The sequence below is a fragment of the Aquarana catesbeiana genome, linkage group LG03 (assembly GCF_042186555.1).
Source record: "Aquarana catesbeiana isolate 2022-GZ linkage group LG03, ASM4218655v1, whole genome shotgun sequence".
Classification (NCBI taxonomy): domain Eukaryota; kingdom Metazoa; phylum Chordata; class Amphibia; order Anura; family Ranidae; genus Aquarana; species Aquarana catesbeiana.
The window spans coordinates 577,449,612-577,471,770 of NC_133326.1; the positions used below are offsets into that span (position 1 = coordinate 577,449,612).

Consider the following 22,159-nt stretch of genomic DNA (forward strand, 5'->3'; position numbering starts at 1 on the left):
TCGGGGGGGAGTTTTGACATGAGGATAAAAGCCCTGCCTCTGCTACCATGACACAGTACATAACAAAGAACTGGTAGGCTAGTAAGATGTGCTGGCCAGCAGGGCAGCAGGGATCAGAATAGGTTTGTTTTAAATCCAGTAAGGATGGGGGGGGGGGGTCATTCCTTAGAAGAGGTAAACCTTTTATACCATTGAAGTGTATATAGACCTGATTTAGGTTCCAGGCTGCTACCTCTTTGATCTTGATGGTGAGATAGCTCATCAGAAGTTCAAATCATGGATTGGGGGTTTAGAGCATCCAATAAAAACAGCTGCCATGCTTGAAAGTGAGTCTGTTTAAATATTTTGGACAACTTGGACAACACTTTGTGACTGGATGAGGAAGAAATATGGGACCGTAGACGTCAGACAAAATGCAACCTGCAAACATGCATAATAAAATACAAAATACGACCTGGTTTATTGGTTTAACAAAAATATATATAAAACATCATAAACTTTATTACTGAAATAATTTTTTCAAACAAATTCATCCAGAATTCACCAAACTCAACCCAGCCACTAAGACTCGGGCTGACCATCATCTCTTTAAACATATTTCACATATCCCAACCAACAGGAGGGCTGCATTGAAAACCAGCCCTCCTGTCACCATCACCCCAAACCACGGCCTTTTCAATGCATGTTTGCAGGTTGAGATTAAAGATGTCCAAACCAACATCAGATAAGTGTATGCCATCAAAACGATTTATACCTTGAATGCCACCTTCCAATTCAACATGACGGAATGAAAAGCCTAAATCTGAAACTAGGAATTTTTCCAAAGCTCTGTTAACTCTTTTGCAAACTTTCTATAATGGCTTAACTATAACTGATTCCATCCACCGCAACCTGGGTATTTTCCCGAAAATACCAACACTGTATTTTTTAGAAACAATCTTCAAAAACCTAAACGTATCCTTCATATTTGACATTGGGTCGAACGTCTTCATTTTCCCAATATCATTACCACCCAAGTGAATTATAAGAATCTCAGGAGGGGAAAAAATAGCATAAAGTCTACCTAACTCAAAAACTAAATCACTCCAAAACATTCTCCTTCTACCATACCAATTAATGCAAATTGTGGCTAGATCCAATCCTAAGTTTTTGGAATAAATTCTATCAGCCGCTCTTTTCTGAGCCCAGAAGACAAAAGAATGCCCCACTCTCCACACCGAGAGACGGTTACCTGAAACAAATCAATTGATTATTAAGGACGAATATACTGTACATATTATAAGAGTCAGAACTCCACCTACCTATTTTCTTAATGCTATTAGCTTTTAAATCAATCCAAGCAGCATCTGTGGCTGCTCCTATTCTGAATGAATGTGTCGTTATCCTTAAATGGTGCAAATTTAAATGATACAAACTACGTTGTAATATTACTCTGCATTGATAACCTGTTAAAGGTGAATCGTCACTGTGAATGAATAATAGGTTAGATAAACCCGACCTCAAATTCATATAAACCCCCTAATGTCCTAACAGGACAAATACTTTCATCCTGGCACTTCTTTAAATATATCCAAGAACCCATACCCAAAGGATCCGTCTTGCTAAATTTCAAAAATATTTTTACACTTTCTTCCATTAACTGAACATTTGATAACAAAATACCTGACCTTCCTGTCCTGGATGGAGGTAATAACTCTGATACCCTGAATGCTGCAAAAAATGCCAGAGAAAAAACTGCATTGAACAGAAGAGTTTCATATTCCGATGAACATATTACTTTCGTTACACTACATAATTTTGATAATATTTCAGGTGTTATAGGAGATCTATTATCACTATTCAAATGTGTTTTCCTATATGCTTTCATGGCTTGTTTTATTTAAAGGAAACGCTGACAAGCCGGTAGTTTGAAAAGACGTAGGAAAAATGGTACTCCAGCTAGGGTTTTGCTAATGTGCGACCAAGAATAATTCTTTTCCATCAGCGAATGAAGAAATGCTAACACTAAATCTTCTGAATATTCATAAATGGTTAATTCTAATGAAGATAGGAAAGATAGCCACAGCAACCATGAAGCAGAATAATTTTTCCAAGTAGATGTTGCCACTGAATTTTTAATGTTTACAAAATCATATCAGATCCCATAAATGGGGCGGGCATGAAGCTCCAACTAGGTCCGCCTCCAACAGCAGGGAGAAAAAACGGTCAGTTTGGTGAGAGCGAGCGTCAGCTATTATGTTTACCTTACCTTGAATGTATTTAACCTTTAGTCAGATGTTCCATTTTAGACAAAGAAAAACTAAGTGCCGCAATAAAGTCACCACCTGCGGAGACTTGGAGGAAAGACAATTTACAGCAAAGCAAACACCTTTATTATCTGTGCTCAGTAATATCCTCCTGTTTGCAAATTGCAAACCCCATAACTCTAAAGAAACAACTACCGGGAATAATTGCAAAAGCACTATATTTTTGCAGAAACCACTGGCCACTCACCCACTCGGCCAAGCGGATGCGCACAAATAGTTCCCCCAAATTGCTCCGAAACCAATCGATCCTGCTGCATCTGTCTCCAATAAGAAATCACTGTCATAAACGAAATCCGTCTGCCACAGCGATTTCCCACTGAACTGTTCCAAAAAATTTAGCCAAACCAAAAGATCCCCTTTTATCTCTGAGGTTAATCTGACATGAGAGGAGGGGCTCTTTAAACCAGATATAGCCGAACACAACCTTCTAGGGAAAACTCTCCCCATCGGCAAAACCCTTGATGCAAATGCCAATTGACCCAGAAGAGACTGCATTTCTCTTAATGTTACCTTCTTCCTTCTTATGAACATCAACAGCATCTGTGTAATTTTGTATATTTTTTCATCCGGGAGCCTAAACTCTCCTGCTACTGTATCTAATGTGATACCTAAAAATTCTAAAGATGTTTATGAAAAAACAGTTTTTTCCTCCACCAGAAGAATATCAAAATATTTACATACTGAAAAGAATGATTTGAGTAAATGCATACATTCCTCTGATTCTCCCAATCCCATGAAAAGGAAGTCATCTAAATAATGAATTGAGAATCTAAAGCCTGCCACTTCATTTACTACCCATTCAATGAAAGAAGAAAAAATTTCAAAATATATACATGACAAAGAACAACCCATTGGGAGGCACTTGCACTAGTAAAATTTACTCTCAAAACATATCCCTAGTGAGCTAAAACAGTTTGATTCAGAGGGAGAAGTCTAAAAGAAGACTTTATGTCTGCCTTTGCCATCAAAGCATTCTTTCCCAATATATGCAGTTTTTGCAATGCTGAATCAAAAGATGCATAAGACACTGAAGCTAAATTTGGCTCTATTTGATCGTTTAAAGAATTCCCAAAAGGAAACGAGAGATGGTGGATTAAGCGAAATTCGTTTGGTTCCTTTTTTGGGAACTACCCCTAAAGGAGACACCCTAAAATTCAAAAATGGAGGGTATTTGAAAGGACCTTCCATTCTACCTGCCCTTACTTCTTTACCTAATTTATCTCTAACTATGTTAGGGAATTCTCTGGCTGATTTTAAGTTATTAACTATGCTACAACCTAAACCTTCAAAAGGGGGTAAATTAAAACCTGCTGTGAAACCTTCAATTAACAATGAAGCCTTCTGCGGATTTGTGTAAATTTTGAGCCAATGTAGCATTCTTTGAAGATTCACCGGTGTGACCGCCGTTTGAAAAATTGCCTCTCTGACTGGCCTGTAACTTCCGAAAACATTTATGCACCGGGTGAACACCTGAACAAAATGCACGTTCATGTTTGTATTTGCATGAATTCAGCCATTTGCAATGGCTGTCATTAAATGCAAAGCACAGGTCTTTCCTGCAAGCTGTCACTGAATTTAAATTTGTATTACTTGAGTTTTGGCGGGGTTGAAAAGTTTGTTTTTGAAGTAAAAATAAAGTCAACCAAAGACTAACATCTTTTGAAGTGATGGTTGAACTGCTAACTTCTGTCTAAAGCTTTCGTCATAAGACAGCCACAGAACCACTGAAACGTCTATAAGCTTCCAGGATGATATCCACATGTTGAAATAGAGATGAACTTTTCTCAGGATATTTCTCACATAATACGCTTGCATAAATGCAGAAGGTTTGCAGCCAGCTATAAAAAGATTTCAATAGTGGCTTACGTTTATCCTCCTCCATTCTGTCATCTTTCTTGTCATATCTGTGAGGAAAATCCCTTAAAGGGAGAATTGTTACTAAGTCAATGTAATCTTCTTGCCATATTTTTTCCCTTATTGCAGAAGAAAGGTGAAAACCCAAAGGGGAAAGTGCACACGGCAAACATTCTTTACCTTTATTCTCCTTTACCTGCTTACCATGAGGAGATTCTAATACCTATGGATTAAAAGCCAGGTTAAGCACATTATCATTTACATTTATAACTTCAGACCAAACTCCTGCTGTAATATCACCACCTGGCTTCTCAGCCTGCACTTCATCATTTTCATGCAGAGTATGAATTAACTGCTCTAAATTTGATGATAATGCAGAAAGCTGGTTCATAGTATGAAGCTTACCATTGTCTACAGCATTGATTTGTACTTGTGGATTGTGCATGGGAGACTCACACTGCACAGGAATTGCACTGCCAGCTTTGTCTGCCCCTGAATTACTTTCACTACTTGTCCCCTGAGCTGCTTTCTCCTCATTTGCCTGCAGCCTCATGAGAAATCCCTCTCTGTCTTGTCTCCGTGACGATGCTCCTCTGCCTTGTGATTGGAGACCTAGTCTCCGCCCACCTCTTCCTCTCCATGCTGCCTCTGAGTCAGCGCGTCTTCTGCCTGCCTCTGAGGCTGACCTCCCTCTTCTGCTTACAGTGGGAATGGGCGAAACAGGACTGAAGTTCCTCCTCTGCTGGTGCCGCCTCTTACCGACCCTCGACCGTCCTCCTCTTCCACCCAAACGACACCTTCCTGTCTCCCGACCTCCACGGCTTCTTCCGCGGGAACTGCTTCTGCCATATCCAGAATATGGCTATGCAGGGGGCCGACGCTGACCCACTCCATCTCCTCTGGTCCTCCGCTATACACTCCTCTTGACCCGAATGTAATGCTAGACAGCTCTGCAGCCATTCCTCTCCTCCCTCTGCTTCTGCCCTCTCTAACAGCTGACAGACTAGTGTTTTCATGGTGACAGGAGTATCACCTCAGAATCTGCTGAAATAAATCTTCCCTGCAGAAGCTCTTCAGATGACTCCTCTCAGGCGACTGGCATACTTCCAGTCAGGGAGGTTGTATAGCACCTTCCAGAAAGTTCCAAGGACCCCCTAGCCCAATCACCTCTAACCTTTCCCCTCTGGAAACTACTATATCATGTGACCTTCTAACCCAATAGAACAAGCCCCTTTTACAAACCCTTTATATTAAATTAGTAGCCGATGCCACTGCCCCATGAGGCAAGGGGGGCCTAAATAGGCTGTCCCCCTTTTACCCCATATTCTATATAGCATGAATTATGCATTATGCCTGGATTAGGATTGGGTGTCAGCATGACCTGAAAGAAGTAAGGACTACGGGCAATCAACTGTAAAACATCATTCCTACTTTCTGAAGAATAGGGAGTCCTTTTCTTCAAAACACGTTGGCTGTTATTTTGTTCAATTAATATTTAACAGCTTCCTGCCCGGCCTATAACAAAATGATGCCTGAGCGGGAGCGCTACCATCCTGGGGGGACGTCATATGCCATCCTCCCAGGTGGGAGCTGTGCTCCGGCACCATCTATCACCCGCCGTGTCCACCAAAATTTTTCTTTCAATCTCTTACTTTTCCTAAAAATTGTGACAAAAAGTTACAGATCCAAAAACTTGCCATGACTCTTACTAAATACCTTGGACTGTCTACTTTTCAAAAAGGGGTAATTTGGGGATTTTGTACTGTCCTTGCCTTTTAGGGCCTCAAGAAATTAGATAGGCCGTCAGTACATTAGGATTGATCATTTTTTAAATGTATATACCATAGTTTGTGCAACTAATAACATCCAAGTAAAATATATACCACCAACATGTCATAAAAAAAATTGAAAACAGAAATCACTGCGTTGGAAAAAGGAGCCCCTTTGTGTCATTATTTTATTGAACCACCTTTTGCTTTAATTACAGCCTTTAGTCTGTTGGGATAAATCTCTACTAACTTTGCACATCTGGACTTTGCAATATTTGCCCACTCTCCTTTGCAGAACTGCTCAAGTTCAGTTAAAGGGTAACTCTACTTTCGCGGGGAAAGATAGCAAAAAAAAAAAATATAGCATATACAATGGAGACACAAATCATATTGTAATTGAATGTTATTAAAAAATACCTTTCCTTTTCAATCTGCAGCCGCTGTAATTTTCTGTAAATGAAGTGCAATATGGCTACCTGGAGTTGTTCTATACACAGAGTGTGTACTGACCACCCCACAGAAACATCATTTCCTGCTTGTGAGATTGGCTCACCAATTTCCCCAGAAATCTGCCTAATATACAAGTCAGATTTCAGGCATCTCCTAGAACAAAAATGTCATTCTTGACGAGAAACTCCCTGTAGGAACACATCTAAAGGGATGCAGGCCCAGCAGATTTCCTCATTAGTGCTGTGTAGGTGCATAGGTGATAGATAATTATGAAACCACTCCCATTATACCCACTAAGCATAGAGGCACAGAGGAACATACAGAGATTTCTTCAGAATAACAAAAGGTAGGAATCTGCAACAAAAGTTGTTATAATCCTTGCAATGTACATAGATCACCTAGAGGGGAATGTTTTTTCTTCTCGACTGGAGTTACGCTTTAAGTTTGAGTGTGACCGTTTGTGGACTGCAGTCAAAGTCATTCCACAGATTTTCAATGGGGTTTAAGTCTGGGCTCTGACTATGCCATGCAAGGACATTCACCTTTTTTCTCATTTAACCACTGTGTGGTCATTTTTGCTGTGTGCTTTGGGTCAATGTCATGTTGGAAGGTTAACTTCTTCCCATTGACAAGTTTGTGGCAGAGGGCAGCAGATTTTCCTCAAGAATATGACTGTATTTTGCCCCACACATTTTTTTTTCTCTCCTGATAAGTGCTTCAGTCCCTGCTGCAGGAAAACATCCCAATAACAGGATATTACCACCTCCATGATTTACAGTAGGAATAGTGTTATTTGGATGGTGAGCTGTATTGGATTTCTGCCAGACATATCATTTGGTGATGAGGCAAAATAATTCAATTTTTTTGTATCCATCTCCTGACTTGTGCCTGTCCACAACTTTATCCCAGTGATCTTTTGACAGTGCCTTGCCACCCATACTTCAGTTGCACTATCAGGGACTGAAATGGTCTAGGAAAGCTCTTTTCATGCTGTGCTAATCAAAATGGCCACAGCTGATCACAAGTAAAAGTCAAATGGCTTTATGTGCTATTGAGAAGGTGATTAGCTATACCTGATTGAGTTTACAAGTCACTTTTAGAAAGGGGTGATCCTTTTTCCAACTCAGTGATTCTGTTTTTGAATTAAAAAAAATAATTCTGACATGCTGGTGTTTTTATCTTTCACTTAGATGTTATAAGTTGCACTGAGTACAGTAAATATATTTGGATAAAACAAAAACTGTGTCTGTCTTCGTTTCAGGCTGCAAAGCAACAAAATGTAATTATTTTAAAGGGGGTGATTCTTTTCTATACCCACTGTACATTTTGGCCTACATTTATAAAGAAAGTTTATTATTTTGCAAATTTTTAAAACTTTTTAGATGGTGATTAAATACCATCAAAAGAAAGCTATATTTGTGTGGAAAAAAATTATAAAACTTTCATAAGGGTACAGTTTTGGCATCTGCTTGCCTTTTTTGAGCACAGTTTCCCTTTAAGACCGGCCCTAAAGAAAACTTCCAGAAACACCACAATGTTGTCCTGAAATGATTTATTTATATACAAGAAGGTAAAAAGAAAAAAAAAATAACAGCATAAATCAAAGGAAACCCATCATGAGGAAAACATAGAGGCTACTGATCTCCACATCTGAAAATGTTCTATAGATGTTATACTGACCCTTGGCTTCATTTCTTTGTGTCACTGACTCAAAACATGCATGCAGATAAGGAGGTCACTTTCCTCTTACCTTCCTGATCTGCATACCTGCTCCAGATCAAGTATACTCCAGGTCAATGTATAAAGTACTAAAGCTAGAAAGTCAGCATAACGGCTAGGCAACCAGCATTTTAGGGAGCTCAGCAATGGTAGCCTCTATAATTCTCTGTTGACATATTAATAACAATGATATTAAAGAGAAAAGTAAGTTTGGCATTCGGAGTCATACGACAATTCAGCTCCACAACAAACATTAACTGTGCTTTGCAGAAGAGGAGCAGCTACATTGCTGCAGTAATAGACAGCTACCATGCTGCAGGGCAAGAAGTGCGTTGCAAAAATCAACTTAACAGAGCAAATGAAAGGTTTACAGGAGTCTTATGATGCTAGCTGTTCCTCAACTACTAGTCTGTTTGGAGCTTCCCCTTCCAGTTGCTCAAGTTTTTGTCCATCAAGTTTTACAGCATAAAGTTCATATAGTCCATTTCCCCCTTATGTAACTTTTTTACTCCAGGACTGTGCTTTTTCAAACATCAGCAACATTTTCACTCTTGGTGGAATGCAAGATAAATTTGGATGTTACTTTAGTTTTTGCCTCATAGCATCAGAATTAATTACTGGTGATCACCAAGCAACAAAATGTAATAAATATGAAAAGACATTATCTGACTTGTGCTTATTTAAGTGTTTTTCTTCTTTATACTGAATGCCCATCATCCATTGCACACCAGTTGAAATTTCAAATAAGACTGGCAGCTGGCAGTTCTGCATTGGCTACTGAAACCTCCCTCGGTGTTAAGCGGACACAGAGATCAGACATGTTTTAGGAGGAGGAGTTGTGACATGAAAATAACTGTAGGCTTAGAGGATGGTGGTGCTCTCTTTAGACTATAGCAATTCAAAAGCAAGGTTTATCCTGATAGGATCAAAGTGTGGTTGCAGCAAAAAAGAAAGGATTTTTAAAGCAGTCATTATGATTGCTTCAAAAAAAGAAAAAGTTTGCTGTTTGACCAGAGTGGCCATTTAAGGATTGGCTGGTGTAATCTCAATAGTCGGTATCGGCCTCGTCTGGGTGGTTCCCACAGTACAGGCTGGTAATATACTGTAGTTGTGCATAGCCTGCATGCCAAACTATCCAATAAAACATGTTCTCCTACATATTCGTTAATCTGTTTACTGGACTCATTAAGGTGCAGGAAGTCAGTGATGGCCACTCTAGTTACATGGGAGCCAGCTGATGATTTGAATATTTACGTTGCTGGAATCACGTGTTCCTTGGATTTGGCAAATCAATTACTATAGGAGGATTAACCGGCTGATAATTCACAGTACATACTGAGGAATTGACATATGTAGTGGTCCCATCTGCCATTACTCCATACCCTGCAAGAGATGAAATACAATATGGAAGTTAAAAGGAATATCAAACAATTCTTAATAAATAGTAAATGGTGCTGGGATTTTTATTTCCAATTCCATTTCCATTTCCACGGATTTCCATTTACTAAACACAGAAAAAAATCAACAATTGCAATCGGTGTTTGCTGCTTAAACTAGCATTTATAGAATATTATGAAATAACTATTGGCTTTATATATGCCAAACTCCAGGAACAAAGCTAAATACATGGATGAAATACATATATGAGAACTGTTTTACATGCTAAAGGATTTGTATTCCTGTCTTTCTGTCCTCTAAGATTTACACAACTCTGCCCCACAGCCCAGCCGTGTTAAGCAGGGAAAGCAGGAAACCTGAAAAAATAGGATCCTCCTTATTCTTTATCTCTTGGTGTTTATGGATCAGTATCTTAGAATGTGCAGGAAAGCCAGCACATTCTGGTCCATGATTCACACTCTTCTACACTTTTTATTTCAAGATCAGCAAAATCACATCATAGGTGAGCAGAGTCAAGAGTTTGTAAAGCCCATTATTACTTCTAGCCATTGAATGGCAAATCTGGAGGATAGGCTGAAGAAGTAATGGCCAATTAATGATTATTTATAAACTACCCATTCTCTAACCATAGCAAGTTTTCCAAACCTTTCCATGTGATTAGTCAATACCAGGGCTGCTGGGGCATGTACAGCCATGGTCAAAAGTTTTGAGAATGACACAAATATTAATTTTCACAGAAGTTTGCTGCTTCAGTGTTTTAGATCTTTTTAGCAGATGTTACTATGGTATACTGAAGTATAATTACACACATTTCATAAGTGTCAAAGGCTTTTATTGACAATTACATGAAGTTTATGCAAAGAGTCAATATTTGTTGACCCTTCTTTTTCAAGACCTCTGCAATCTGCCCTTGCATGTTGTCAATCAACTTTCAGGGTCACATCCTGACTGATGGCAGCCCATTCTTGCATAATCAATGCTTGGTGTTTGTCAGAATTTGTGGGGGGTTTTTTGTTCACCCGCCTCTTGAGGATTGACCACACGTTCTCAATGGGATTATGGTCTGGGGAGTTACCTGCCCATGGACCCAAAATTTCGATGTTTTGTTCCTCACTTAGTTATCACTTTTGCCTTATGGTGAGGTTCGTCACCAAATGCTGTTCGTCACCAAACTGTTCTTGGATGGTTGGGAGAAGTTGCCCTCAGGGGATGTTTTAGTACCGTTCTTTATTGATGGCTGTGTTCCTAGGCAAAATTGTGAGTGAGCTCACTCCCTTGGCTGAGAAGCAACCCCTCACATGAATGGTCTCAGGATGCTTTACTGTTGGCATGACACTGAACTGATGGTAGTGTTCACCTTTTCTTCTCCAGACAAGGTTTTTTCTGGATTCCCCAAACAATCGGAAAGGGGGTTCATCAGAGAAAATGACTTTATCCCAGTCCTCAGCTGTCAAATCCCTTTACCTTTTGCAGAATATCAGTCTGTCCCTGATGTTTTTCCTGGAGAGAAGTGGCTTCTTTGCTGCCGTTCTTGACACCAGGCCATCAAAGTCTTTGCCTCACCTGCCTGCTGCCATTCCTGAGCAAGCTCTGCACTGGTGGTGCTCCCATCCCACAGCTTAATCAACTATAGGAGACGGCCCTGGCGCTTGCTGGACTTTCTTGGGCGCCCTGAAGCCTTCTTCACAAATCCAGTGGAAATGTTTTTTTTATGGGATGAAGTTCATTTTCATGGCAAAGAGGGACTTTGCAATTAATTGCAATTCATCTGGTCACTCTTCATAATGTTCTGGAGTATATGCAAATTGCCATCATAAAAACAGCAGACTTTGTGAAAATGAACATTTGTGTTATTCTCAAAACTTTTGGCCATGGCTGTAGTCTTAGGACCTGCATTTGTAAATATTAGGAGCCATCATGCAACCCAGAATTTGAAAAAAAGAAATGATGATATATACTTTGTAGATTTTGTACATACAAACAACACTGTATCCTGGCCTAGGCCAGCACTTTGCAGGGGGCAGCACGGAAAGAGTCCCCGCCGGCTTGCGCTACACTGTCAGTGCGCCAGTCTTATGGGGCAGACTGGGCTGAGAGGCAAATTAGTCTAGCACCACTATAAAGCGGCCGCACTGCTTCCGGTATGCGTCGGCCGGTATTCCGCAACTGTGGGGGGGGGGGGCACCGCTTCTAATTTTGACTGTCCTATCATCCTGGACCACAAACCCTCCTCACTGTGCTATATGTTTTCTGCTGCACCATTGGCATGGTTATATCTTCTTAGTCCTCTCCATAAAATTATCAGAAATTTGTACTTGAAGTAGAACTATAGGCAACACTTTTTTTATTTTCATTTTGGATAGAGTAAGGGAGGGTTATAGCCCCTGTCAGTTTATTTTTTATCATCCCATTCCCATTGCAGAGATTTCCCTTCACTTCCTGCCCCATAGCCAATCAGGAAGTGAGAGGAAATCTATGCACATTAAGGGAATCCATTGCCCCCGCCCCCCAGGCCCACAGAACTTGTGTCCCCACTCGAAAATGTGAGGGCGGGTCTTAAACAGCAAGGGGTGTGACCTTGACAGGAAGGGATGGGTCATATTCAAATTAGGGGGTGCAGGAGTTTAGTCAGGCCTAGAGCAGCACAAAAGCTAAATACACTACTGCATACACATTTTTTAATCAGTGAGATATTCTTATACTGTCAGTTTTTTAAAGAATCTAGTTTTTTTACTTTAAAGTAGAACTATGGCCTCTCATTTAAAAAATGTGTGCTGCAAAGCTTAATTGCTGTCAAATCTTGCTTAGTTCTCCTGCAGGGTCTCAAAAATATCTGTTAATCCTATCACCATCTAAAGCAGTTTCCTGTGATTGTGTGACAAATATGCTGTATAGCTCCTGATTTCAGAGCATAGTTGTCACTCTCGTGCCTGCTTGCACTACAGTAGTATGAGAAGACGTTGCAGGAGGCATGGCTATCAGCATTGTTACTGCTCATTCACAAGCCTGTAGCTTGTCAATCAGCACCTGGCCACGCCTAGTTCCGCCCACTGCTTTCCGGATTGACAGAATTGCCTTTGTTGCAGAAACCCTCCCACTGTGATCTGCAGTGTCTGACCAATAAAGAGCAATGATCTTCAGTGCGGGGGGGGGGGGGGGGTGTAAAACATAAATAAAGGAGAATTTTGGCTAACTCAAGAATGAAAAGATGTTTTTTTTTTTTAATATATGAAACTCTTTCATCACATAGTAACTGGGTGTCCATCCAGCTCAACCTGGGTGTGTGTGTGTCACTATGACTTTCCATATTACCTTACATTGTGCTTGCTGGGAAACACATCTAAAAGTTTTTTGAATCTATCCAAACTCCTCACTGACAACACCAACTGTAGAAGTCAGTTTCACATCCTTACCGAGCAGTAAAGAGACATACCTCCCAACATTTTGAGATGGGAATGAGGGACACCTACTAGCAAATGTATGTAGGTATAGGACACACCCCCTGTCACACCCACTTAAAGGAGAATTAACCAAAACAAAAGGTTAATTAAATCCACAAGGGCTTTTTTTACCATTACTATTCCTTTATATTGGCTTCTAAAATTTACAAATGCAGCAATTTAGAATTTAGATAAAAGGTTTAGCACTGGGAAACACTTTTTGAAAGATAAAAAGTGCATTTTATATACAACTATATAGATCAGATCAAAATGAGGGACAAATGAGGAGGAATGAGGGACAGAGGGACATTGCTGCAAACCAGGGACAGTCCCTCAAAATCAGGGACGGTTGAGAGCTATGGTAAAGAACCCCTTACACAGTTTAAGATTGAACCACTTCTCACCAAACTTCATTGTGTGACCACATGTCTTCTTTAGAGAACTAAAATTAAATAGTTTTCTCCCAATCCTGGAGAAAGTGCACATCTGTCCCTAAAGAGTATCTAGAGGTCTGTACTTAGGAGGCTGCGTTTCCTCTTTGCCTTTGAGACTGCCCTTTGGTGTCTGCTCTTGCTGCCCTTCCCCTCTCCTTATGTGCCAAGGATATATCGCCTTCCGTGTAGTTCCTATGGATTATTCACTTCGGTATATCTCAGGACACCCATTCCCGAAGAAGCATATCTGGGTGGCCAAATCTACAGCCTTTCCCTATGCAGTCAAATGTAATCAATGCTTACATTTATGCTTTGAATGAGCCAGCTTTTCAAGGGATTCTGTTCACTTGAGTTTTATTCCATTGATGTTTTTATTACTCTTCTTCATGCTTTAACATGACCAACCTAATGTTGGGTTGAGTCGAGCAAAAAAAAACTTAAGGCCCCTACACATGATACAAAAATCAGAAGAAAAGTTTCGTCCGACGAACGATCTGCCGACTTTCAGATCATTAGTATGGTGCTTTTGACAGCCGATTACGTTTTTTCGGCAGACAAAAGCTGGATGTGCAGACTATAACATTTTTGTCGTACATTAACTCAAGTATGAAAAAATCGTAAGTAGAAGACTTTGCATGCTTGGAAACGCAAGAATACATACAAAAATAGTGAGCACATGACATCAATTCTAAAGTTGTATTCTGTCGTATGAGAATTTTTGTATGGTGAGTAACATCTTCACTTTCGACATGAGACTAGCATGCAACAAAAAACAGATGTTCGTTCGTCCGAAAATCTGATCGTGTACGAGACTTAATATTTTTTTTATAAAATATGTTGTCTGTTGAGATTTTCTGAGAGACAATTCACCTTATAAATCTCATATACTCTTTTGCTGTCCTCAGGGATAGATGTGCCCTTTCAATAGGAACGGGATGTGGTGAGCAATGGCTCCAAGTGGACGCTTGGCATTTGACTTTCTCCCAATCATAGAGGTACCATTTAAAAATGAGTACATTGTGATCATGTCCACTCTTAGGCTTCTCTTCTACAGAGAGAATAAGTTCATGTTTGTAGTTGTTCCTCATAAGAGCCCTTTCACACTGGGCCGCCCATAGCGTCGGCAATAAAACGCCGGGATATGACTTTGGTGGCCCTGGATTGCTGTGGGAGAGCCTTTCAGATTTTTTTGTGTATGGCGATCGATGAAGGGGAACCTACCCTTGAGGACCTGCGAGGATACAGAGAGGCTATGCTCAGTCTTGCAGGGGTCTCAGAGCTTAAACCTGATCTAGACTATTTGCTAAGGAAGGAACAGCATCTGGAAAGGGCATACAGGAAACTGCTAGAATGCGTTCAGCAGCATGCCAGAGAATCGGCAGTGGAAACTCCGGAGATTGCTGTCTCCAAAGCTGAAGTGCTGACAACAGGGCAGAGCTCTGCTAACCTCTGCCCAAAACCAACAGCAGCTTCAGCCTCCCGGAGAGAAGAGGCAGTTTGCCTTTCTCCCACAATACTGACAGAGACATGGGATTTTCTGCCAGCAGCATCGGTTGTGTCACCAGAAACTTCTGCAGCTGAAGCGATGGCCACCGGACAGAGGGTCCAAGACCTCTGCCCCACAACTGTGGCAGTTTTGGAGGCCCAGGGTGAGGAGGTGGTGGTCACTCCCGAGCAGCAGATCAGGACCCAAGGAGAGAATACAATCTGCACATCACAGCTGCAGCTTGAACTGATATCTGTGGATGGGACTGTGGTCTCCACTCACAACAACCCAGCAGAAGGGCTGGCAACAGAGCAGAGTGCTGCTAGCCTCTTCCCTCACCTAACAGAAGAGGGAGTTCCTGTGGTAGTGGAGGTGACTTTGTTCTTCACTGACACAACCCAAAAAATTGGTGCGGCACTGGGACAGGAGGATGTCAGCCATGTTTTGCAAGCACTGGGGGATTTTCACCTACCAAAAGTGGATGGGACTTCAGTCTCCACTTGTATACCCCAGGGATGCTGGGTGGTCAGCCCAGATCCCCAAAAGCATGATGGAGTGAGCCCAGTCACCCTGTCTTCTCTCCAGTGGCTGAAAAGACTCCAGGGAGAAGGGCCAGTCCAGGCCTCTCTCCAGCGGCGGGCATGTTCTCTGAGAGAGGCAGAGGTTGGCTGGGTGAGTAATGCTCTGTTTGGGACAATTTGTTTGGGGTACTGTGTGGATATCGGCATTGGGGGACTGGAACTATGGACTAACTTCGGAGTCAACCCATCTGGGGTCTCCTCCTGTGTTAGTCTGCTGCCGAAAGGGGAGATGTGTGACAGACCTAGCTGGGACAGAGGCTTTTGGAGAGGACTGAATGCAAGCCTCTTGCCGACCGATTATGGGCCTTGGATTTTAAGGTAACAATACTCTTTGCGAGGTGAATGAGAAATCCAGTCTGATCTGTACTAATCGGACTCAATCTTGTATATGTGTATATATTATATATTGTCTCATTTTGTTGTGGACTCTTTGCTGTGATCGTTAAGGGTGTGGCTGTATTCCAATGTTCTATTGTGTCTGTCTGCTCTGTATATTATGGGATGTTTCTCTCTATGGAGGGAGGGGGGATTCCTCCAGCAGCCCCCTGATAAGACAGTTTACTGAGAAGTTTGAACACACTTGACCTGGGTGGGCTAAAGGGTCTTGGATAGTGCTGGTTCTGGACAGAGGAAGCATTTACGGCGGACAGAGACCTGTTTGAGGACAGGGGTTCATCACATAGGGTTTTGTAACTTTTGTTTACTGAGTGAAAGAAGAATGCACAGCAAATATGAAAAAAAAGCAGAAAGAAGTAGAAAACCTTAACTTGCAAACTACCAGGTTATGAAAAGTCAGAAATAAATGTCATAGACTAACCTTCATGGATGTGACCAAACACGTGCAGTCTTGGCTGTACTCTTCTCTGCACTGTGTTTAGCAGCTCCACACAGCCCACCCGTTGTAATTTTTTAGGCACCCAGTCTAAAAATCCTGAAAAGAGAAGAAAGTCCAGAATAATATTTCCAAAAGCACCATACATAGCCAAGATGGAAATATTTCAGGCCACCCTACAGATTACAGATAGAGATATCACTGCACCAAGAAGCACAGGGTTCCCAATGCCAACCTGTAAAGTCCTAAGTTCATCGGAAATTCCTAAGCTTAAAACTGGGGCAGCCATGTTTCTGTTTTGTCACCTGATCAAATATCCACTTATTTCCCTGAGCGCAAGTGACATCCCTGCTGCTGTTCACAGGCACTTTTAACACACCCTACCATATTTATTATATCCCGGAAAATCAAACAACTTTGCAAATATGACATTTCACCTATTTTCCCTTTCTCCTGCTGCCCCCAGAGAACTGTGCCAGGATCCTCAATTGATCTGCCAGTTCGGATTTCTTTTTATAGCCTGATAAAGCAGCCTGCAGGTATCTTCAAACATAGAAGTAGTTCTATCAAAGACAACATCCTTGGCATTTGTCTAGGGTGTACACATTCACAGCCACTAATCTCCTGCAGGGATGGGTGAGGAGAAGTGACCCTTTTTCAGAACTCTAAGCTGCCTGTCCCTCCCCTCCCCCCTTCCCTCTTCCTTCAGGTTTACTTTGTTTAATTGTAGAGCTGCCAGCCAATGCTGTTTTCTATAGATTTCCAGGACCGTCATGGAGAACTGTGGGCGCCTTTGAATCAACCAACCAGCTGGAAGTATTAGTTAACTTTTATTTAGGTGTACTAAATCTGTAAGAAATATTGCTGCACAGAACATTGGAACAACAAAAGCCAATTAGCACCTCACTTGGTGAAAGTGCATGAAAACCCACTTATATGCAATACAAATTAGCTTAGTGTTAATCATTTCTTAATAAGAGATGCTTGCTCGTTAGCTGTTGATAACAGAAAATAGGCCTTCTACAATGTCACATGGATATGTTGTCACTAATGGACACTCTTTGTCCTGATGAGAAGATGAGAGCTTCACTTGACACGAAAATAAAAAATAATGTACAAGATCAGGCAGCAAAAGGTACCTTCCCATAAAAAAGCAATGTTCAACTTTCAGAGAGCCCTACTGCACTGCAAACATGTAAGGGAGATTATGACCTGTTGCTGAAAGCCACAGGGGCTGCCTTTACCTTAAGTTCAAATACTAAGCGGACAGAGTCTGTCTGTCTATCTTTCACATAGCTCCCTACTGTTCCTCATTAGAAAAAGGGACTGTCCCGGGGGCAGTGGAGCGTGGAGCCGCAGAAGATGGCTGCTTGAATTCACAGCTCCGTGCTACCTGAATACACCCTGCGGCATAGCGGGCTCTCTCTCCCTGAGATCGCGCTCATTCTCATGGCCGGAGACCCCCCGGACACTTGCAATCCCGGCGGGACTTTACGCTGCAGCAGAAGTCTTCCCCCGATGTGAAGCCAGCCAAGATGGTGCCGGAGCCTCCAGCACCTGACAAAACCACGCAGCTCTCCCCTTCTGGCAATCTAGCCACACAGGATGATAGTCTGCAGCAATTCCCTTCTGATCTGGTAAGCACCCCTGAGCCCTCCACTGAAACCATGCTACAGAAGTTCTGTTCCATAGTCCATGAGGAAATAGGGGGGCTTCTCGCAAGCTCTCCACTGATTTAACTAAGGGTTTGGAAGAACTGGGGCACTGTATCAACCAGCTTGATAGCCGCATGGACTTAGCAACCACAGTGCTGGAAGGACATGAACATGAGGTTGATAACGTCCAAACTGCGCTAGATCAAATTCGCGACAAACAAGAGGAAGCTAAAAATCGGGCCCGGAAGGGATAAGCTCCGTCTCAGGGGCCTCCCAGAGGTGATCACCGACCTCCAGGGCACAGCCACCTTTTTTTCAAAAACTTGGCCCCTGAGCTCCCACTAGAGTGACTGGAACTTGGCCGTATACACTGTGCCTTGACAGCAAAACAGCCAGCTGGTCCCCCTCGTGATGTTATCATGAAATTTCACTTTTAACGTACCAGGGAGAGACTGTTACAAGCGGCTTGCGCCACCAAGAACTTTCTTTCCAGGGCAACTCACTTCTACTGTTCGCTGACCTATCGCCAATCACTATTGCTAAACGGCTCATCTTAAAGCCCTACCTACAAGTTTTACAGTCCTGTGGCATTAAATATAGGTGGGGTTTCCCATTAAAAATCTCTTTTTTCCACCAGCAACATCAGTTCCATGCAGTTTCTTCAGCTGAGCTACGCCGCCACTTCCAAGATTTGAACTTTGACCTCCCCTGTTGCTAGGTTCCACATCTTCACCAACTCCACCGCCTTGCTATTCTCAATCATTGCCAACCCCAGCTTCACCTACCCACAGGCTGTCTTAGTCATCTCTCCGAGGCTTCCAGGCTCTCCGTTCTTTGCAAGCTCAACGATTCCACGACTTCACTCCTGGCTAAGTACAAGCCTTTAAGGACTTTTTCCTTTTTTTTCCTTTTCTCAATCTGCAGTCTGTACACTGACCTTCATTGATAGGCAACCTGATCCAGCCTGACACATGATCATAACATTCCCCCCCTCTTTTTTTTTCCTCTCCCGCTACGTTTGCTTGTGGACCTGTTGCTAACACTTTAGTTCCCCTGGGACCAACTGCTCTCTTCTATATCCTTTGGAGTAAATGTGAACAGCTGGACTTTGTTTGATGACTCTGAAAATTTGGTACACTCCACTCTTCAGATTACATATGCACGTTAGGTGCATGTGGCAGGACTATTGTGCCTTTTCACAACTTAGATAGTCACCTGTTGATTGATGTGTCTAATCTAAAATTCGGCCTCTTGATTTACATAGTCTAAATGTACAAATCACTACATTAGGCTTTACCACAACAAATACAGGGGCCTCATTCAACTCCTTCCCGCCCCTCCCATTTTTGACGTGTCCGTAACTTTATTGAGGTCCCAGCTTCACCTGCTCGGATCTTTTTCACTACCTTTTTGAGTCACCGCAAAGGGCTGTTCTTATAGGCTCTTGATAGTCACTATCAGAATGATTTTTTTACAGGTTTTCTTTGCCCTTCCATCAGAGTGTTTTAAAAAAATTTTTTTTTTTTTTGCCCTTCCTTGTGTCCAGTGACCATCCAAGCAGATGCAGCCATGGTCAGGTTTGCAGCTTGTTTCTGTTGTCTTCATGAATATTATTAAACAATTGTATGCCCGTATTAGCATATAAGTTTACCATGTTTTATTACTAATGTTTCCACGCAATTCAGGTGTACACCTGCGCCCCACCACTTGGCTCTTGGATATGACGGTAGTCCTTTCCAACAGTCAGCCCCTTTGTGGGCCTCGCAGCTCACACTTAGTTGCACTTGTGCTCCCTGTTTATAAAGTGAGCCGAAAAACACTTACCCCTATACCTCTCTGTCTTCTTCTTATGGTCTCGGAGGATACCGCTAATGCAATCAGTTTTTTTCTCTGCAATGTCACTTAACTGATTATCCCCCAATGTCAAGGGTTTGAACTCACCGCAGAAATGGGTGAAGGTCTTTCACTATTTTAGGAAACATCAAGTTAACGTATGTTATCCCCTAGTGTACCAAGCCAATGGCCCTACAAAGCAGCGAGGTGTTTTGAGGGCTTTTCATAAATCCACCCCTTTTACATGCAAAACAAAAAGCTGACCCTAATGGGAGATATTTATTGCTCCAGGGCTTACTTCAGGACACTGAAGTCACGATCCTGACATACTATGCCCCCAATCTAAACCCGGTCCCTTCCTCACCCATATTTGCTCGCTTTTGGCTACCCATCAGGTTGGAACATTGTTACTGGCTGGTAATTCTAATTTAGTTCTGAATCCCAAACTAGACAAATACCCAGTTGATATCTCAGCTCCATCGACGGACGCTAAAAAATTCCTACACTCATTTAGTGATCTTGATTTGGTTGATCTATGGTGGGAACTTCACCCATTAGCAAAAGATTTCACACATTATTCCCATCCGCATCACTCTCAGTCCAGGATAGACCGTGTTTTCATGCAACGCAAACATCTACCTTTATGCTTACAGTGTCTATCTTAACGGCACCTTGGACAGACCATGAACCAGTGCTAGTTATTTGCCGCTCCCTGCTTTGTAGACCGCAATACTCCCCGAGGGTCATGAATAACTCCCCGCTGTCTATAAAAGAGATACAAACCGGTATCCTCTCCAATTACCCTATGGGAGGCTCACAAGTCAGTTTTGCGTGGCCATATAATTCAGATAGCAGCGAAGCATAAGAGGGAACGTCTGCACAAGCAACACCAATTAGAGGCTAGATTAGAAGCCCCCACCCCCTCTAATCATAAACTTTTAGATCAAGTTAACTTAATTAGACCTTTGCCTGACGGATTCAGCAGAATGGATCTTACGATGGAATCATCAAAGATAGTATGCAAAGGCCAATAAGCCTGATAACATGTTGGCAAGGGGACTTCGCACCTTTGCTCAAAAACACTCTCCAATCACTTTGAGAACCAGACATAATGTTCTCACCAGCAATCTTATTTGGGTACTGGATGAGTTTAAACACTGTCTCACTTCCTTGTACACTGCTTCTGCTCAGGCAACCGATCAGGTTATAACCCATTTCTTAGAGGGTCTATCCCTTTAGAAACTTGCTCCAACACATAGAACACTAATGGACCATGCTATTTCGGATTAGTTGCAATCTTACAATGCATTAAGGACTTAAAACTAAGCAAAAAAACAGGTCCGGATGGCTATTCTGCACAATTTTATGAAAAGTTTGCAACAGTCATTGCCCCTCACTTAACAAACATGTATAACACAGTACGAGATGGTGCTGCCTTTTCTCACTCCCTCTTAACCGCCAACATTGTCATAATTCCCAAACCCAATAAAGATCCCCATACTTGGGTAAACTATCGCCCTATCTCCCTGATTAACATAGACCTAAAAATCCTCACAAAGATTTTGGCAAATAGACTTAACTCCTTTTTGACTCGTCTCATTAAGAAAGACCAGACGGCTTTGTCCCAAAACGTCAAACGGGAGATGCCATCCACCGAGTCCTGCAATTGCTCCGCATTGCCAAAAGTCGATCCTTAGCAATAATGCTTTTGTCATTTGACATAACTAAGGCCTTTGACACCCTTTCTTGGTCTTATTTAACTATGGTCCTTCGCCACTATGGTTTTGGCCCCCTTTTTATGAAATGGGTGGTGGCCCTGAATAGTACACCCCAAGCTAAACTTAAATATCATGGGTTTGAGTCCTCAGTCTTTCCGATTTACAGGGGCACTAGACAAGGGTGCCCTCTCTCAACACTCCTGTTTATTCTGGCTATGGAACCCCTGGCAGAGGCAATTCATAGTAATCCAGATGTGAAAGGTGTGGACGTTGCAGGATCTCCGCACAAAATTATTTTGTTTGCGGATGACATCTTACTGTCATTGACAAACCCTCGTCTTTCTCTTCCAAACTTAATAAAAACTTTAGACACCTTTGCTCTGCTCTCCAGACTTTGCATTAATCCTTACATCACAGACTTAGGACACTCTACGACAGTCTTTTCCATTCCAGTGGCTTGATTCCTCCCATACCTGGGGATCCGTTTAGCCCCAACCTTTGAGGGTCTATATCAAGCTAACTTTCCTTCTTTGTTCAAAACCCTATCTGACTTGCTGCTGTCTTGGAGCCATCTTCCGCACTCCTGGTTTGGCAGAATCAACGCAGCTAGAATGACATACCTACCTAAATTGTTGTATGTATTCCAGGTCCTACCGCTGCTTGTCCTTTCCCATGCTTGTCCCT

The 22,159-nt window shown here is 42.1% G+C and overlaps 1 protein-coding gene across 1 annotated transcript in view; it reads right to left on the reverse strand.

Moving 5' to 3' along the window:
- Positions 1–7,914: 7,914 nt before the first annotated feature.
- MPPED1 (metallophosphoesterase domain containing 1) overlaps positions 7,915–22,159 on the reverse strand; it is a 141,888-nt gene continuing 127,643 nt past the window's right edge. Inside the window, exons 6-7 of the mRNA XM_073621948.1 lie at positions 16,255–16,368; positions 7,915–9,481 (exon numbers count right to left, since the gene is read on the reverse strand). Coding sequence (XP_073478049.1) covers positions 9,363–9,481; positions 16,255–16,368 — 233 coding nt within the window. The 3' untranslated portion in view covers positions 7,915–9,362. The remainder of the gene's footprint in view (positions 9,482–16,254; positions 16,369–22,159) is intronic.